General features: G+C 40.9%; 1 protein-coding gene across 4 annotated transcripts in view; it reads left to right on the top strand.

The window, feature by feature from the left end:
- Window positions 1–20,675, top strand: part of HS2ST1 (heparan sulfate 2-O-sulfotransferase 1) — a 204,045-nt gene that overhangs the window by 170,863 nt on the left and 12,507 nt on the right. For all 4 annotated transcript variants that reach the window (XM_002715521.5, XM_008264941.4, XM_070078128.1 and 1 more), the window contains 2 exons: window positions 7,560–7,645; window positions 18,106–18,244. In XM_002715521.5, coding sequence (XP_002715567.2) covers window positions 7,560–7,645; window positions 18,106–18,244 — 225 coding nt within the window. The remainder of the gene's footprint in view (window positions 1–7,559; window positions 7,646–18,105; window positions 18,245–20,675) is intronic.

The following is a 20,675-nucleotide window of genomic DNA, read 5'->3' as shown; positions in this document are numbered from 1 at the left end:
AAGAACCAAGACGAAGCCCGATAATCCGAATTTCTGAATAACTTCCACTTAATGCCAAAACTGATGCTGCTTATCCATAGACCACAGACTGGGTAGCAAAGATCAAGAACATAACTCTTCAGTGTCAACATGAGAAGATGCTTGGTAATCTTCTCAGGATAATGGGATACTTACCCTTAAATTCATACTCCGACCTTCCCTATAAAACCCACACTCCTTACCTGATCCAGCAGGCCCTCGTTAATCTCTTTGTTAGTTGCTCCAGCCTCTTATCCATTAGCACACTGATCTTTGATTTCTTGAATGTACCACGCCTTTTGCACTTGAAGGCATTTGCACTTATTTCCTCTTAGAACACACTTCTGGCTTCTCCTGAAGTTGGCGTCAACCATACTATTTATTAAATACCTCTTCCAAGTTACTGTAAACCATATCCCTCTCCCTGTATCAGACAGTCATGAGACTTCTTCTGTATGGTACTGTCTTTTCCTGTAGTTTAATATCAACGCCTTATGGGCAGGATCTTCATCTAGTCTTATCACCACTGTATCCATAAGGATTAGAAGAGTACCTGAGATATGATAAATATTTCATTAATTTTTGGTTCAATGAATGATTAGTGAATGAACAAATGAACCAACTTAGTTGCTGGTAGTAGTTCTTAGCTGTGCATGACACCATGATGATAGCTACTAACTGATGGGAATATGACCTATCTTTAAATCTCAGTTGATTTGGGACTCTATCCTATCCCCATAAAAGGTTGAACAGCACAGCTTTTCTTTTTTTAATTTCTTTTTAAAAGATTTGTTTATTTATTTATTTGAAAGGCAGAGTTACAGAGAGCAGGGGAGATGGAGAGAGAGCTCTGCCGTCTGCTGGTTCATTCCCCAAATTGGTGCAACGGCCAGTGCTGGGCCAGGCTTAAGTGAGGAGCCTGGAACTCCATCCACGTTTCTCACATGAGTGCAGGGGCCCAAGTGCTCAGGCCATCTTCCACTGCTTTCCCAGGCACGTTAGCAGGGAGCTGGATCAGAAGTGGAGCAGCTGGGACTCCAACTGGTGTGCATATATGAGATGCTGGCTCTGCAGGCAGCAGCTTAACCCACTGTGCCACAATGCCAGTCCCAAAATATAGATCTTGACCATATGTAGTTACCATATGGTCTATTCCTGCTAAATTTTTACATTCTTACTCAACCACTACTTGGTTTTCCTCTTAGTATAGAAAGCATACTCTCTGTTTAGTATCTTAAAAGTACCCACAGTCATACAAGAAATGTTTATTTTGAGTAAATTTATGAGTAGGAATTTGGTATATAGTAATTTCTCAAGTTAATAGTAATATCCAGGGCTGGTGCTGTGGCATATTAGTCTAGGCCTCCACCTGCAGTGCTAGCATCCCACATGGGCACCAGTTCATGTCCTGGTTGCTCCTCTTCCTATCCAGCCTGGGAAACCAGTGGAAGATGGCCCGACTGCTTGGACACCTGTACCCACATGGGAGACCCAAAGCAGCTCCTGGCTCCTGGCTTTGGATTGGCCCAGCTCTGGCTGTTGTGGCCATTTGGAGAGTGAACCAGCAGATTGAAGATCTCTCTCTCTGTGTCCATGGCTCTCCCTCTCAAATAAATAAGTAAAATCTTTTAAAAGAAGTAGTAGTATTCATTCAATAGACAGTAGTTACAAATTTAGAATTTGTTCAGGAGTTCAGGGGGACATCCCTAGTCATTTAGCTATTAAAACAAGTTTTTTTGTGCTCATGGTAATCATAATATTGAGACTTATCTATTAAGAATGTAGGTAGAGATACTACTGCTAGTGAGATGGTAATATTTTAGCTTTTTCTGTAGCACTGCTTCAGGTCTGATTCAACAAGCAAATAAATCAGCACACCTCCACCCACCTGGCCTGTGTTTCCCCTAAAGGTCTGTTCTCATTACTTGCTAGCCTAACTCTGCTTGAGTTATAAAATCTGACAAAGATCACTATTTAGGATCCACTCCAGGCTAGCCGTAAAAGCATCTTTCCATGTACCATATCTGACTGCTACTTCTGAAACGTACTTCTTGGTAACATATTTCGATCAGTGTGTGAAAACGATCTGTGAATAAAGCCACTATGGAGGTTTTATTTCTTGTCCCCAAAATAGTGTTTTTGGTATCTTCAGCCTCCTTAACTTCATTTGATACTATTAGATTTTGTAGCTTTTTGCCTATTAGTTTACCTTTCATTAGTGGCACATATAAGTCAGTGAGAACCCATAAAATGAACTGAACAGAAACTTGGTCACCTAATCTCGTTTCCTCTTCTTACCTCTTTGTATTCCAGAGTTTTGTCTCAAGGTCTTGGGCAGAAAGCCAGTGGATGGAAGTTTCTCTCTCTCTCTCTCTCTCTCTCTCTCTCTCTCTCTCCCCCCCACCCCCCTTTTCTCCCTCCCTCCCTCTCTCCTTTTCTCTGTATCTATACCTTTCAAATAAATAACTAAATCTTAAAAAAAAAAAAAAGGGTGGGATTCTGTATGTTTTGGAGATTTAAATAATAGTGAAGTCTAGGGAACAAGAAAGTGCCTGATTTGGCCTAAGATAGCATGAATTTAGGACATGAAACCCAAAGTCCTGAGCAAGACGTGGTCTCCTGGTCCTGGCCAGTAGTCAACAAAAACATGGGAGTGAGCCACAGGCCACTGTGGAAATGGCTGTGGGGGTCTAGCTGGGTTAGAAGTTTTGGTAATGAGTGAAATCATAAAAAAAATAAGAATTAAGAGAGCTTCATCAAAAAAGCTTTGAGATCTTAGAAGTAGAGGTTTTGAATGACTGAATCAAAAGGATTACCTTAGTAGTAGATAAAACTTGAAATTTTTCTTTTAAGAATATGTTTTCTGGGGTCAGCACTGTGGCTCACTTGGTTAATCCTCTGCCTGTGGCACCGGCATCCCATATGGGCACCGGTTCTAGTCCCGGCTGCTCCTCTTCTGGTCCAGCTCTCTGCTGTGGTCCCGGGAAGGCAGTAGAGGATGGCCCAAGTGCTTGGGCCCCTGCACCCACATGGGAAACCAGGAAGAAGCACCTGGCTCCTGGCTTTGGATCGGCGCAGTTCCGGCTGTAGCGGTCATTTGGGGGGTGAACCAACAGAAGGAAGACCTTTCTCTCTGTCTCTCTCTCTCTCACTGTCTATAACTCTGTGAAATTAAAAAAAAATAAAATAAAATATGTGTTCTTATTTATTTATTGATTGAGAGAGAGTGCACTCCTGTGCCGGATTCACTCCCCCAAATTCCTGCAACAGCCAGGACTGGGCTGGTCCAAAGCCAGGAGCCAGGAACTCTCAATCCAGGTCTCCCACAAATGTAGCAGGAATGTAACTACTTGAGCCATCAGCATTGCCTCCCAAGATCTGCATCAGCAAGAAGTTGAAGTCAGGAGCCAGTCCCACATATCAAAACCATGTACTTCAACACTGGGACATGGGATTCTTAGCAAGTGTCTTAACTGCTAGGCATAAACACTACTCCCAAACCTGACATTTTCAGTGTTCAGGTTCACTAATCAGAATTCTAGTACTAGTGATTTCTGTTCTTTTTTTCTTTCCAATCCCTTTCTTTTTTTCTCCCTTATTTAAGTTGGACAATAATAAATTAAGGAAATTAGTTGGTGGCATAGAAAACTGATTGAAATCTATGCTGTTCTTGGGCTTCAGTTTCTTCACTGATAAAATAAAGAGAATGTGATCATCCTAGGTCCTTTCCATTTCTAAAGTTCTGTTTCTAAGAGAGTTTAAGATTGATGCCAGCAGTGGAAGACTTGTTTTGTTCTTTGCTGTCACCAAACTCTCCCCTAAGTGTAACTGGGGGCACAGACTTTTTTCTTATGTCTTTAATTTTTATTAAACTGTGCTTCTTAAAATGCTTGATCCTGATGTGCATAAGACATCACTGAGGGGTTGTGGGTGTATAGGAAGAACGGACAGAATGGGCAGAATTTACTTCTTCAACCCCCATCTGTTTTATCATATGTAATAACTTATAAGACTATCAAAAAATGTGCTCCAGATGCCAGAACTGTGGCATGGTAGGCTAACCCTCCACCTGCAGCGCTGGAATCCCATATGGGCATTGGTTTGAGTTCCAGCTGCACCTCTTCCAATCCAGCTCTCTGCTATGGCCTGGAAAAGCAGTGAAGGATGGCTCAAGTGTTGGGCCCCTGCACCCGCGTGGGAGACCTGGAGGAAGCTCCTGGCTCTTGTCTTTGGATCGGCCCAACTCTGGCTGTTGCAGCCATTTGGGGAGTGAACAAGCAGATGGAAAACTTTTCTCTCTGCAACTCCACCTCTCAAATTAAAAACAAAATCATTTAAAAAAAAATGTGCTCTATTCCAGTATACCTTTTGTGAAACTGAGTATGATGGCATCCTTTGTAAAGACCATCTATAGACCTGATGCCTCCTTTGCAGGCAGTACAAAAACAAGCCTCATGTTAAGTTTCTGGGCTCACATATGCTCAAGTGTGACTGATGGACTTTCATTTGGGAACTTGCTAGAAGTATAGATTCTCAGGCTACTGCAGACCCACTGAATCAGAATCTGTCTCTTGACAAGAGCCTCGGGTGATTCATTCACACGTTCAAGTTTCAGAAGCCTTATGGTAGTTCAGGGATTAGCCAGCATCCTGGCCCCTCACCTCGCCAGGAATGAAGGACGCATGTCGGCTGCAGTGTCATTCATTGGCAGCTGGGTTTGGTTTGATATGGACCACCCTCAGGAAGGCTGGAGGAAAACCCACATGTGAAGTTTTTACCTGACTCTTATTTCCACTGCAGCCTCTCACCACATTATCCTGCAGGTCTCTGCTGTGATCCTTTCTCGCATTTGGCTTACATAACAGGATTTGCTCAGACTCCAATCTAGCATCTCCTTTCATTTTCCTCCTACTGCCTCATGTCCATGTTAAATCTCAGCTTCTGGAAAAGAGAGCTGAGTTGCTAAATATGTCTTCAGTTCCCTTTAACCACCACCTCCAATTTCATATTTTCTTTGCCTCCTATTTATCTCCCATTTTTGGCTAAATTACTAAAACTTGATTTTCACAGAACCAAGGATTTATATGAAACAATTTGCCATTAAGTGGTAATTTTTAGGACTTTTCATGTTTAACATGTAAACTTCTTAATGATTCAGGTTTTAGAGATCTGATTTTATGTTTTCTGTTTCTTTTTTATTTGCAATTTGAAGAACAAATAGGAAAAAATATTTGAACCTCAAATCACATGTTCATAAGGCTATTTTGGTGGGGAAAATTAAAGTATCTGCTAAAATGAAGTATATTTTCTAATGCAACCTAATTTTATCTACATCCAATTTTCGGATTTTATTTTAAGGGTATGTGGTATATGGAGAGGATATTATAAGTAAAGCTTATGTCATTCCCATTCTAAAAGCTCTGGTATTTCTCTTAGTGTGTGAGTTATTAACGCGTCCCCTGCTGCATCCAGAGCCTTCCATTTTCACTAGTTCACATCCTCTGACATATGGCTGCTGCAGCTGCACAGCTTCTCCCTACCAGTAGGCCTCATCTGAAGGCAGCCATCATAATTCACTGCTATTAACTTACTGATTCTAAACCACTCTGTCGTGCTCCAGAGTAGCTGGAGCTATTCTAAAATGTGCACGAAGGACTGAGAAATTGTCAGGCTCGTGCAGTTGTCAGTCTGTGCTTCAGAGTCAGAGGTCACAGCTTGCAGGTGCTTTCAGTGCAGCAGAGGAGTGGTGAGCCCTCAGATCCTATCTCCAGCAGAGATTCTTAACCATTTGCTATTTTGCATGCAAAAATTTGCTTATGAAGAATCCATACCAGGGGCTGGCATTGGTGGCACAGCAGATTGAGCTGCAGCCTAGAATGCCAGCATCCCCTGTGAATGCCATTTCAAGCCCTGGCTACTCCACTTCCTATCCAGCTCCCTGATAAAGCACCTGGGAAAGCAATAGAATCTGGCCCAAGTCCTTGGTTTCCTGTCACCCACATGAGAGACCTAGATGAAGTTCCTGGCTTGTGGCCATTTGGGGAGTGAACCGGCGGATGGAAAATTTTCTCTCTCTCTCTCTCCCCCTCTTTCCCTCTCCCTCCCTCCCTCCCTCCCTCCCTCCCTCCCTCCCTCCCTCCCTCCCTCTCTCCCTTTCCCTCTGTGTAACTCTGCCTTTCAAGTAAATAAATAAATTTTTTAAAAAATATGTACCATTTTCCTCTGAAACTATATATTGTGGGTTTGCAACTAGTGATACTTAGGTTTATCAACTTTAGTATTAACCATTTCTTTTAAAAATGATTTGATATTTGTAGAATTTTTCATACTAATTTTCATATACTTTTAATTCCAATAAATTAACATTTCTTTTTTAATCTTTTGTTTGACCTATATCACATTTCTGTTAAGCTTTTATCAGTAAGCTTATAATATCTGCTCATAACTCTAAATCTTCTGATAATTATCATCTTTAATAATTTTGGTTTATGGGGCCGTGGCTCACTTGGTTAATTCTCCACCTGTGGCGCCGGCATCCCATATGGGTGCCCAGTTCTTGTCCAGGTTGCTCCTCTTCCAGTCCAGCTCTCTGCTGTGGCCCAGGAAGGCAGTGGAGGATGGCCCAAGTGCTTGGGCCCCTGCACCCGCGTGGGAAACCAGGAAGAAGTACCTGGCTTCGGATCTGTGCAGCTCTGGCTATAGCGGCCATTTGGGGAGTGAATCAATGGAAGGAAGACCTTTCTTTCTGTCTCTCTCTCTCACTATCTAACTCTGCCTGTCAAATAAAAATAATAATAATAATTTTGGTTTAAGAATTATTTTATATATTCATATTTATTTGTTGAGTCATTAATAAAAATGAATTTTTATGAATAACAAGTCTCTAAGAAGAAAAATGGAATGTGCATAGAATATCCCTGTATCACAGATTGTCTGCTTCAGTGTACATGCTGGTAGGCAGTGGATACACAGGCCCCTGCCCCACTCCTCCCATCCTATGCAAGTGTACTTGCTGTTTGACGTTGTACGTAATGGCATTGTGCAGTTTTGTATTTGGAATCATCTTTTGTTCTTCTCTTAGTGTGGTGATAGGAGCTTTTTCTATGATGAATTAGTTAGTTACTGATTATACTATGCTTTCCTAGTCCAAACCACTGTTGCAAGCTCTATAATTTTCAAAAATAGTATGCCAGGTTTTGCTGGTTCACTCCCAAATGGCCAGGGCTAGGCCTGGCTGAAGCCAAGAACCTGAAACCCCATCTGGGTCTCCCATGTGGATGGCAGGTGCTCAAGCTCTTGGACCATCTTCGCTGCTTTCCCATGTGCAATAGCAGGGTGCTGGATTGGAAGCAGAGTAGCCAGGCAGGACTCAAACTTGTGCTTCCATATAGGATGCCAGCATCCAGTGGTGGTTTAACCCACTGCACCACATGCTGGCCCCTGTGTGCCTGGTTTTAAATTCCCAAATGGGAACTATTTTGCTATTATCAAATTTCATTTTCTTCCAATTTTTAAATAACAAGTGTATTCTCCCTTTATAGGTGCGCTTTGTAAAGAATATAACTTCCTGGAAAGAGATGAAACCAGGTTTTTATCATGGACATGTTTCTTATTTGGATTTTGCGAAGTAAGTAACATCTAAAATGACACACTGAAGAATACTGTGTACTTTAGCAGCCTAAAAAGATTTAAGTTCATTAAATTGCTATGATTTTGATTTTCCAAAAGAAGAATGTACTAACTTGTCCTGGTCCTGGTTAGATCTGGAATTTAAATACACCTTCTAGTGTTTTACTGCCCCCTAGTGTTCATAAAATGACAATTCAATTCTTATTTTAACTGCAGACCTTCACGATAAGTTTAAGTAATACTCTGTAAATTTTTTTTTCCTGTCATTATTATGTGTATGTTCTTGTGCAGCCAGAATGACGCTGTTTCAGACAAGGCCAGGTCGTGACTAATCATTCAGATTGCAGCTTGCCACATCTTTGACAGAACTGAGAAAGCAAAGAAGCTCTTGGTGGTGCCTCAGTGTATCTGCCTGATAGCTAAGGCACAGAAAAGTGTACACTTTCCCTCGGGCTGTCTTGTTTCCTCCTTAAAATTACGAGGTATTAGGAAGAGTTGTTTTTGTTACTGATTTCTTTCATTTAATTTGCTTGTTATTGGAGATAAGTAAGTCTCTTATTCCATGTTTTGTGGGGAGGAGTAGGATCAGGGTTTTTCCATCATAATCCAATCCAAAAAGTTCAGAAGATTACAAGGCCTCCTGGAAGTATTCAAGCACTGTGTGGTCCTCTGTAGAGTCTGTGCCCTGTTAAATGTTAACCAGAAGGTGAGTTAAAAGGGATGTTTGAAACATGAGTCTTGTGGATCTGGTTGGTTTTTGTTTTTTATAGTACATATAGTACCATTATAATAAAATTTGAAATCTTAATGTTTTCTCTAATAATAGTCATTATTGGGCTGGCACTGTGGCGTAGCAGGTAAAGCTGCCACCTCTGGCACCGGCATCTCATAAGGGTGCCTGTTGGAGTCACAGCTGCTCCATTTCCGATCCAGCTCCCTGCTAATGCACCTGGGAAAGCAACTGAGGGTCCTTGAGTCCCTGCACCCACATGGGAGAGCAGGATGAAGCTCCTAGCTCCTGGCTTTTGCCTGGCCTAGTCCCAGTCATGGCTATTTGGGAAGTGAACCAGCAGATGGAAGATCTCTCCTCTCCTCTCCTCTCCTCTCCTTTCCTCTCCTCTCCCCTCCCTTCCCCTCTTCTCTCTCTCTCTCTCTCTCTCTCTCTCTCTCTCTCTCTCTCTTTCTTCTTTCTGTCTATCCCTTCCTCTCTCTGGCTTTGCCTTTCAAATAAATAAATCTCAAAAAAAATCTTTTAAAAATCTCATTATTGTCAAAAATACTAAAATTTTTACTATTTAAAAATACATATCTTACTATTAACCTTAGGCATGCTCACTCAAGTTTTTAATTAGCAATCAGGACTTAAAGGAGTATATCCTCATGTATCTGTCAACTTTAAAAGACATTCTATGTAAGCTTTAAAATCAAAGTCATGGGGCATAGCAGCTTGGAACCACTGCTTGCAATGCTGGAATCTGATATTCAGAGCACCAGTTCAAGTCCCAGCTGCTCCACTTCCAATCCAGCACCCTGCTAATGTGCCTGGGAAAGCAGCAGAAAATGGCCCAAGTACTAGCGTGCATGCTACCCATATGGGAGATCAGGAAGGAATTCCTGGCTCCCAGCTTCAGCCTGGACCTACTTTGACCATTGTGGCCATTTGGGGAGTGAACCAGTGGTTGGAAGATCCCTTTCTCTCTCTCTCAGCTCTGTCACTCTACCTTTCAAATAAATAAAATATTTTAAGGTTTTTATGTCTTTATTTGAAAGTCAGAGTTATAATGAGAAATGAATGCCCACAGATGGATTCCCCAGATGCCCACAGCAGCCAGGGCCGGGCCAAGCTGAAGCCAGAAGCCAGGAGGTTCATCAGGGTCTTCCACATGGGTGGGAAGGCCCAAACACTTGGGCCATCTCTTGCTGCTTTTCTCAGGCCATTAGGGAGCTGGATCAGAAGTGGAACACTAACTAGCACCAATATGAGATACAGGTATCACAAGTAGAGACTTTACCCAATATGCCACAACACCAACTCAAACAAATAAAACATAATTTATTTAAAAGAAAGTTTTATCTTATTCTCAATTCAGCATCTTTCATTTGCAAAGAAAAAAAGTAGAATGGAATATTACTGATTCCAATTGATAATAAATCTTTTTTGGAAATCCTGTGATTAAAAAAGAACCACCCAACTAGTACATACATAAAATGGTATATTCCTATTTCTAATCCTCCCAGAGTACTCAAGATCTTTCAATAAAATGTAGCTTTAAAGTTAGATGTACATTTTTCTATAAATAATTCATCCTGCAATATTGAAAACATTTTATAGGCAGCTTTAGAATAAGCTAATTATTTTTTCTTTACAGAGGCATTGAACCAATTTCATAAACTTCATTCATATGCATATTTTCCCTTAGGGCTGCATTATCCTTGAATTGAATGTTTGTTACCCTTTCACCTAAATGATTTATTTTTTTCCACACACAGCTCGGTTTCTAATACTTTAGGTTTTCATTATTAAAATTATATTTTGAGTGCTTTTGCTTTTGGCAAAGTCTTGTACTTAGAACAAAGCTCTGGTATATGTTGGGGTTCTTGCAGTTGAAAAGTATAAAGCTTTCTGAAAGATTAATCTTATTTATTAAATATGGACATGAATGTTTTCAAAATGGGTCTCATGTTACTAGAAGTGAGACATATTGTGAAAATTCTTAATAGAATTTTACAAGATTTTAAACAGATACCTAAATAAAATCATCTAGAGGAAATGTATCTGGATGCATATAATTTATTAGAGCTGTTACAGATATAATCAGTAGTCATAAAAACTCCATGAATGGGGAAGGAAGGGGAAATAGCATTTCGCCAATTTTTAAAAATACTTTATTCTTCAAAGCATTTTTAATGTATTTTTATGTATTTGAAAGGCAGGGAGAGAGGGCCAGAGGCATCTGCTGGTTCACTTCTTAAATGCCTAAAGCAACCAGCGCTGGGTGAGGCTAAAGCCAGGAACCCAGAGCTCAGTCTGGGTTTCTTAGGTGAGTCACAGGGACCCACGTCCTGGAGTCGTCACCTGCTGCTTCCCAGAACATGCATTTGCAGGAAGCTGGATGGGAAGCAGAGCCAAGACTAGAACCCACACACTTCAATATGGGATGCAGGCATCTCAAGAGGCATTTTAACTGCTGTGCCAAACGCCCAGGCCATATTCTCTATGGAGTTCACTAAAAAGCTTTAAGAGAAAATGGGGCCGGCACTGCGGCTCACTAGGCTAATCCTCCGCCTTGCGGCGCCGGCACATCAGGTTCTAGTCCCGGTCAGGGCACCGGATTCTGTGCCGGTTGCCCCTCTTCCAGTCCAGCTCTCTGCTGTGGCCCAGGAGTCCAGTGGAGGATGGCCCAAGTGCTTGGGCCCTGCACCCCATGGGAGACCAGGAGAAGCACCTGGCTCCTGCCATCAGATCAGCGTGGTGCGCTGGCCGCAGCACGCCGGCCGCGGCGGCCATTGGAGGGTGAACCAACGGCAAAGGAAGACCTTCCTCTCTGTCTCTCTCTCTCACTGTCCACTCTGCCTGTCCAAAAAAAAAAAAAAAAAAAAAAAAAAAAGAGAGAGAAAATGGTGAATTTGGCAAAAGAAAAAGTTAATCATATGTTTTTCATTTACCTTAGCACACATGCTAAAAAGAAGGAAAACCCAGGAAACAAGATAGGGAAGTTAAAAATAAAAGCTCCTTTCAGTTTAGATTGATCATTAAGAAACACATACTACATTTGTAAGCCTCTGTCTACTCAAGCCATGTTTTTGTTATATTTACTTGTTCTTTTTTTTTCCAAAACTTTAGAGTAATGGCAAAAATATCTTCTTAGCGTTTTACATTCTTATCATGTCTGACAACTTTTTCCCTTAATCATATTTGATTTTTTAGCATATTTCCTAGTGCTTTTTCCTTTTGATTTTCCCTGCTGGTGTTTAATTACTGTTTTATTTTCTTTTTACCACAAAATTTTTTTTAAAGATTTATTTATTTATTTGGCAGGCAGAATTACAGAGAGGCAGAGGCAGAGAGAGAGAGAGAGAAAGGTCTTCCATCCACTGGTTCACTTCCCAGATGGCTGCAACAGCTGGAGCTAGGCCAATCTGAAGCCAAGAGCCAGGAGCTTCTTCCAGGTCTCCCATTCCACTGCTTTCCCAGGCCATAGCAGTGAGCTAGATTGGTAGTGGAGTAGCTTATACTTAAACCAGCACCCATATGGGATACCAGCATTGCAGACTGGGGCTTTAACTTGCGGCGTCACAGCACCAGCCCCATTTTTACCACAATTTTAAAATAAAGTAAATATGATAATGCTCTAAATTTAGAAAAAGGGGGCTTCTGCTGTGTCATAGTGGGCTATGCCTCGCCTGCAATGCCTGCATCACATGTGGGTGCCTGTTCATGTCCCAGCTGCTCCTCTTCTGATCCAGCTCTCTACTATAGCCTGGGAAAGCAGTAGGAGATGGCCCAAGTACATGAGCCCCTGTACCCTCGTGGGAGACCCAAAGACAGAGAGAGAGAGAGAGAGAGAGGAGAGACAGAGAGATCTTCCATCTGCTCGTTCACTTCCCAAATGAGTGTAATAGCCAGGGCTGCGCCAGGCTGAAGCCAGGAGCCAGGAGTTCATGCGGGTCTCACATGTGGGTGGCAAGGGCCCAAATGCTTGGGCCATCCCTTGCTGCTTTCCCAGGCACATTAACAGGGAGCTGGATTGGAAGTGGAGCAGCTGGGACTCGAACTGGTGCCTACATGGGAGGCCAGTGCAGCAGGCTCAACCTCCTGCAGCACAGCGCCAGCCCCTATTATTCCACTTTGATTTTCTTCAAACAGTTTTATTTAAGCATATGTTAGATGTGTCCTTTGGTACACATTTCTTATTGTCCCCAGAAATGACAGTGAGTTTTCATCACTGTCATTTTTTCTCCGATATTACCTCTCTTGTCATTTTCAGAGCAATTAAGGTGAGTCAGTAAAGAAGCAGATGTGTCAGGACAGGAAGCAAATAACTAAATGCTTCACTAAGTCTGGAATAGCCTAGAGTGCAATAAAGTGGCAATCTTTTAGTCCTAATAGGATTTGTTAGTATAGAGATTCAAGTGAGGTTGTCCTTTTAACCTTACACTTCTCTGCTGAACCAGTTCAAGTTTGCAGCATTGCCTACAACTTCCAACAAATATTTCAAAACACTGTAGAAGCATCTAAAAATCATTTTAATCATTACAGGCAATGTACAGGAGCTGCCTTTTTATTGACCTTGTACTAGTACTAGCTGTTTCATTTTTTTACAAAAGATTTATTTTTATTTATTTGAAAGGCAAAGTTACAGAGAGAGGGGGGGAGAAAGAGAGAGAGAGAATCTTCCATCTACTGGTTCATTCCCCAAATGGTGGCAACGGCTAAGGCTGGGCCAGATGGAAGCCAGGAGCTTATTCCAGGTCTCCCACGTGGGTGCAGGGGTAAGGACTTGGGCCATCTTCTGCTGCTTTCTCAGGCCATTAGCAGGGAGCTGGATTGGAAATGGAGCAGCCAGGACTAGAACTTGTGCCCATATGGCATTGCAGGCAGCAGCTTTACCCACTGTGTCACAGCGCCAGCCCCAGTACTAGTTCTTTCTACAGCACTGATCCTTAGACTGCTGAGGAACAGTCTCTGGAGTCAGACAGATCTGCAGTTAGATCCACCTTGACTCCTCACCAGCTCTGTCATTGCAGCCGCATTTCCTCGGATCTCTGGGCTTCAATGTCCACATTTGTGAAATAAGGGTAATTAAAGTAGCTACTGCTTGGGATGGTTGTGAGAATTCAATATGCTAATGTATTTGAAGCACTTGGTTCTGTGCCTCACAGGGAGCAGTGTTAGGATTCTTTAAAATTCCATCTTCTTTTCCCTTACATATTACTTCCTGATGTTTTCTTTTCCCAGTCTGAGCCTCTGCTGTTGTTTATTATGCCCAGTTCTTGGGCACTGCATAAGACCCTGTCTTCACCTTCATTTTTCTCTGTTGGAACGTTCATGCCTTTCTAATTGTCACAGCACCCAAGCAAGAATGCTTAGCATTGTCTTGGACAATCCTTTTCTTCAACATCATGGCATCTCAGTCTGCAGTGCTTTTGAGACTATCATTATTCACTTAATATAACGCTTTTGACTTTCATCCATTTGATGGTTAGTTCCTTGCTAAATAATACTCCAATGTATAGATGTACCATAATGTCTATCCATTCACCAGTTACTGGATATTTAGGTGATTTACACATTTGGTTCATTCTAAATAAAACTCTGAAAACATTTGCATGCAGGTGTACTGTGGACATATGTCTTAATTTCTCATGGGTAAAAACCTACAAGTGGCATTGCTGGGTTATAAGGTAACTCTATCAGAAACTGCAAACTGTTTTCCCAAGTTGTTGTATTGTTTGTAATCTCACCAATAGTGTTAAAGAATTCCATGCATCCTCCTCTCCAACATTCAGAATTGTTAAACCTCCTCCTTTTTTTTTTTTTTTTTAGTTGAACCATCCTGATAGATGTGTAGTAAATGAATGCCCTTGTAGAGTTAAATAAATTACTTGGAAAACCACTTAGTCACAACACTATCATCAGTGAGATCAACAATACCAACAGATGATTCACTTCTGTTTGAAACCTGGCCATGGCAACCTGCCACTAGGATTTGAAAGCTTCTCTGAACCCCTTAGGGCTGAGAGGGTCCAGAATAAATATCTATGGTACAAGGTATAAATGTCCACAGTGAGACTGATGTTTAGAGATGTTAAGTCTAGTGTGAAGCAGACGCATCAATGAATAATGTTTCCCAGCGGCTGTTCTCCCCTATTACAGCCTCATCATCTGCCTTTCAGACTTTGGCCACTAGGCGAGGTTCCTTACAAACACTCCAGGCGTGCACTTGGTCTTTTAGCTGTTTTTGTTGTTCACTTGTCTATCCAAGCTATTTATGAGGTGTACTTGCAAAGAAATGAGCCTGCTTTATGTCTTGTGCTTTGTCACACCACATATGCTGGTTTGGCTAGAATGAGGTTCTGAAACATCTTACCAACTTGCTGCTCAGATTATATATTTTTTTCGTTTTTCCTCTGAATCTTCAAATTTCTACCAAATATGCTCTTCTTTTCTTAAGAATATCATATGTTAACAGGCCATGATATTCCCTCAGCAGATTTAAGTTTTCCGTTCTTCCAACTCCGCTGAGGAAGAGTTCAAATCGCTGACTCAGGTTAAAGATGAGTTGCCATCTTTACTTTCCGCCCTATATAAACTACCTGGTTCGTCAAAAAAAAAAAAAAAAAAAAAGTTAAACCAACAAACCTTGTTAACTCTTGTTCCCTAACCAGAAGAGCTGTATGGTGCTGATGGTATTTTTATCATGCTCATTTCCATTATGTTCTCTCGCCTACCTACAGCTCTTCATTCTGCTGTAGACAGTTCATGAAAACATGTTATGGGGAAAACTACATTGGTCTCACATTTTTTGCACCGAAATAAACTGATCTTTTAATTCCATATTCCATGGACTTCTTAAGGCACCCTAATATGTAACTATTCCCTAACATACAAATAGTTATGATCAATTTTCAGAAAGAGTTCTTACTAAAATCATACCTCTGTACGTAATAGATGTCACCCACATCCGATCCAAAGGCAGCCATTTCCCACAAAACAAGAAGAGTTTTATAAAGTACCATATCCCCTTTTCACTGCTGCCTGGCACAAATTGCTGCCCACTCTAGGGGCAAAGAAAAAGAGGAAACATTGGTAAGAGAGATTCTTCTGGGACATTCCCAGCGGAATGGCTTAGGGTGGGGCGATGGCTAATAATGGCTCCCAAGAAATCCCACTGTCTTAAGAATGATGTCATTATCCCATCATCCTATACTCTCCCTCTGTCAGCTCAGGGAGAAGTTATGTTCCTGATGCCCCGTGCTCTTCTCACTGCTGAGTGCATTCATTCACAGAAGGACTTTAAGTGATTACTTCATAACAGACTGTTCAACCTAATTCTACTGATAGTTCGACACCTGTGTGTGGGGCAGTGCTGAGCACTAGTGATAGACCACAAACAAGAGAAAAACAGCTCCTGCCCTCAAGAAGCTCCTACTCTGATACCCTACATGACAGTGCTGTACATTTCCAACAATACTGTTTCCTCTTTTGGTTTTTAGTGAGAGGGTCTTGTTTTTTTTACGTTTATGTATTTATTTGAAATGCACACCAAGAGCAGGAGAGAGAGAGAGAGATCTATCTTTCATCTGATGTTGCTCACAACAGCCACAGCTGGGCCAGGCTGAAGCCAGGAACCAAGGGCTCGATCCAGGTCTCATACATGGTTGGCAGGACTTGATCCTGGGCACTCCCATGTGGGATGCAGGCATCTGGAGCAGCAGCTTAACCTGCTGTAACACAACACCCACCCATGTTTTCCTCTTTTGAATGAAAGTTGTGAAAGAAGTTTTTACTGCCATATTGGTACTTTCTGGCCTCAAGTGGTTTATCATGCTGTTTGAGAAGCACTAGTCAGACAAGCTACTAGTTAAATAGGCTGATAGCAATGGCTCCTGAGTGCAGGAGGAATCAAAACAAAGCAGATGTTGTTAATGCCCTTCTGTTTATTCCAGAACACCAGCCAACAGCCTTTTAAAATAAGACATTTCTTTGCCCTACCTCCTCTCTGTAAAAATTAATGTGTGTAATATCTACAAAGTCCATGTGATCTGTACTCACTCCACCCCATTCCCCACCTCTCGATTCTCATCCTCTTACTGTCCCCTCTGTTTCTGCAGCCAGCTTGATCTTGCTTTTCCCCAAAATACCTGGCACTAAGCTGCTATGGAGCCTTCATACTTGGCAGTCCCGTCTTCCAGGTACCTGCACAGCTCCCTCTAGGTGACACCTTCCTAAAAACACTATGTTCACTTTCACTCTCCCTCACCTCCCCTGCCATTTCTATACCCTTTCACTGGGCTAGTTTTCTCCTTGGCACTCTATACATCTGACATATTTGCTTATTTATTTCTTTATGGTCTGCTCCTCCCACATGTAGTACATTAACTCCATAAAAGCAATGATTTTATCTTTTGTTGTTCACAGCTATATCTTAATATCTAGAAGAATGTCTGGCATATACTAGAGACACAGAAAGTATGTTTTGAGGATGGCATTCTAGTTAAGAAGGACAAAATGAGCAAAGGCATTTCTGGAGAAATAGGGATTTGTATGATGTGAGGGAGAAACTAGCAGAGGTGGACTTAACTCTTAACAGATAAATAGTTTCTTGTTTGAGGAGAATCAAAAAAAATAATCAGGGGCACCTCAAATATAGGCAAACAAATTGCAGGCAAGAGAGTGGATTTGATGTCAACTAGTCAATAGAGTTATTTCAGACTCCTAAGAAGAGTAAGCTAACAAGTAGTGTTTTAGGAACATCGCTTAAAAATTGGTATGGAAAGTAAATCAAAATGGAGAAAGACTGGATAAAAGAAAGCCAACTAATTACAGCAGCAATCTAAGCAAAAGGTCTAGGAAGAAGGCAGTGGGAAAGAGAAAGACAGGTCCAATATGGGAGAAACCTTATAAAAGAAAAATTAAAGGACTTGGTAGCTTTATTAAATGAAGAATAAAGGAAAGGGAGGAATCAAGATAATAAGTTCATTTAAAAATTTTAAATACTAAAATCTTTCTTAGTGTGTAAAGTGATTTTCATAATAATATGTGTGTACTATTTTGAGAAGAACTGTCTACTTGGATTTAAAATCTAATGAAGATATAGTTAAAATATTTTGTATAATTCTTGTCAGTAAAGTTTAAAATTATTTTTCATTCATTTTCCCTTCTTTCCATGATTTTTGAATTCTTATTTTTTGTTTATTTTATTCTGGTATAAATGGTGATGAAATGTTTCCCAATTTCCACATATTCTATTTTAATTAAATTAAGTCATTTTCTTCTTTCTGTGTAATATTAATACTTCGGACTTATACATGCAATTTCAAGATTTCTGATTTCACCTTTTAAATTGTGTTCTGGGGCCGGCGCCGCGGCTCAATAGGCTAATCCTCCGCCTAGCGGCGCCGGCACACCGGGTTCTAGTCCCGGTCGGGGCGCCGGATTCTGTCCCGGTTGCCCCTCTTCCAGGCCAGCCCTCTGCTGTGGCCAGGGAGTGCAGTGGAGGATGGCCCAGGTGCTTGGGCCCTGCACCCCATGGGAGACCAGGAAAAGCACCTGGCTCCTGGCTCCTGCCATCGGATCAGCGCGGTGCGCCGGCCGCAGCGCGCCGGCCGCGGCGGCCATTGGAGGGTGAACCAACGGCAAAGGAAGACCTTTCTCTCTGTCTCTCTCTCTCACTATCCACTCTGCCTGTCAAAAAATAAAAAAAAAAAAAAAAAAAAAATTGTGTTCTGTTTCAGATTTGGTGTGAAGAAGAAGCCAATTTACATTAATGTCATAAGGGATCCTATTGAGAGGCTGGTTTCCTACTATTACTTTCTGAGATTTGGAGATGATTATAGACCAGGGTTAAGGAGACGAAAACAAGGAGACAAAAAGGTAATATTGTAGTTTTAAGATTTTAATAAAGACAGTTATTTATGAAATACAGTGAGCAATGTGCTTTTCAAATTTGTTATTGATTATAAATGTATTGTTTGCTTATTGTGGATATTTTGAAAAGAGCTCAAAAGTATATAGTATATATAACTGATATAATATATGTAATGATGGCAGTGTTAAAAATATAAGCAGTTTTCTGAGACCACTATAATGATTCATAAATACATGTTTTTATGTGGACGTTTGTTCTCTTGGTGTGGATAATAACAATTTATTTGTGGTTATCAGAATAGTAATGCTGCTTTGCTAAAGCAGCTGTTTTTTTCAGGCAAGGAAGGAATTACATTCACATTGGGGTTATCTGCCATTTCAGTGTACTCTCTGGAAGATCACCAGAGTTATTTTTCTGAAAAAGCAAACTGAATTGACACTTTTCTGGGGGAACACACTTACTAGGAACATGTTGCTCATAAAAGTACCCAGGGCATGGGACGAAACCTGACATGGCCTGAGGCCTTTGTTTCCTGCCTACTTTCCCACCAGGTTCTTAGTGCCCCAGCCACAGGAAATGTCACCACCTTTCAAACTTAATGTTACTTCATATTTTTGCACATGTGTTGTTCCCTGTATCTAGAATGTCTTTCCTTCAGTCTGGAAAAAAAATTTTGCCTGCCTTGTCAGATCCAGCTCCAATCCCTTTCAAGGCTCCCAGAACACTCCATTAAAATCCATATTTTTAAGCGTTTATTTTGTTTTATTTGTATTATCTGTTTACATATTGTCTTCTCCCCAACATGGTGAACTTCCTGAAAAGTATTTCACTCATATCAATTTCCCTAATGTTTAACAGTGTACTTAGTTTACCTGTAAGTGCTTAACAGATGGTTGAATGTGTGAATTCTGCACATTTAAAACTCAAGTGTTAGTAGTGATGCTGGATACTTGGTATATAATCACTTCTCAACTTTATGGCTAAGATCAAGTGACACTTGGTATATCATGATAATCAACATCCAACAGTTGATTCTTTTCTGTTAGATGTGCCCTCGTTATGATTTGAGAGGGCAGCGGGTTTTGTTGTGTTTTTCTTTTGTTTGTTTTCTGGAAATCCGCTGTTCCTTTCCTTAGTCTTCAAAGCTTTAGGCTGAAAGTATTAATGCAAACACATGCAACTGATCAAATCTTTGTTTTTTTGTTTTTTCAGTCTCCAGCTTTCTCTTAGCATTATTTAATCTTCTAAAAATACCTAGGTTACAGAGATTCCACAGTACTATAAGATCTATTCATACAACTCTTGTGTGACATAGAACTTCAGAATGTAGTGGTATTTATTTCTAAATTCACTCTAACCTTTACTGCTTTATTTTAGCCCCATCATTTATGTTAGTATCCATCTCCTTCCTTCAACCAATGGAATATTAATGTCGATAAGAAAGATTTGCTGTCATATGAGTCCCTGCATCCACCATTTGTCAACCAAGTATTAGGTTATTTACATATATGTATTTCTTTGGGTGGCTTACACAATTCTCTAGGGTAGTTTTGTTAATGCCATTATTTTGTAGGTAAGAACACTAGGCACAGAAAGGTTAACTCTCATGCCCAGTGTCATACAACTAGCAACCTAAGCACTGTAATTTCAGAGCCCATAGTCTTAATCCCTCTCACATCCTTTTTAAAGCAGGAAAGAAATACAACATCCTACTCAGCGTTTTTATATGAAAGATGTTCTGAAATTGCATTTTTAATATGGAAAAATCAAGGAGATACCGTGACATCATCCCTCTTTCATTTTTGAAACTTTTAAGTAGAGAGGCCATCCTAGGGCTTTAACCACTCTTCACCATGACCTGGATAGAGCTCACTTTGTTTTTGTTTTTGAATGTCATTATAAAATACATACTGACACTTCTGTTCATTTAGCTATAGTATTAGTAACATCAGCAGGAAACTATGTATTGTCTTACCTCTCATGAGGACAGGGCCGCTATGAATAAATGCTTTATTAAAGTGAAAAATTATTTTGTTTTGTGATGGATAGTTTGGACCTCTGCAATTGCAAAACATACTGATTAGACATTTTTAATAATTTGGCTTTTTTCTCATGATATTAATACTGTTAACATTCTAGGATATAATGAGCAAAATGATGTTTTATTGTAAATAACTACTTTTTAAAGATTTATTTATTTATCTGAAAGGCAGAGTTAGAGAGAGAGAGAGAGAGAGATCTTCCTTATGCTGGTTCACTCCTGAAATGGCTGCAAGGGCCAGGGCTGGGTCATTCTGAAACTAGGTGCCAGGAGCTGCTTCTAAATCACCCACGTGGTTACAGGGGCCCGAGCATTTGGGCCCTCTTCTGCTCTTTTCTCAGGCATGTTAACAGGGAGCTGGGTTAATCCTCTGCCTGCGGCGCTGGCATCCCATA

The sequence above is a fragment of the Oryctolagus cuniculus genome, chromosome 7 (assembly GCF_964237555.1).
Source record: "Oryctolagus cuniculus chromosome 7, mOryCun1.1, whole genome shotgun sequence".
NCBI lineage: Eukaryota > Metazoa > Chordata > Mammalia > Lagomorpha > Leporidae > Oryctolagus > Oryctolagus cuniculus.
Note: the sequence above shows the minus strand (reverse complement) of the source record. Positions and strands in the feature narration are given on the sequence as shown.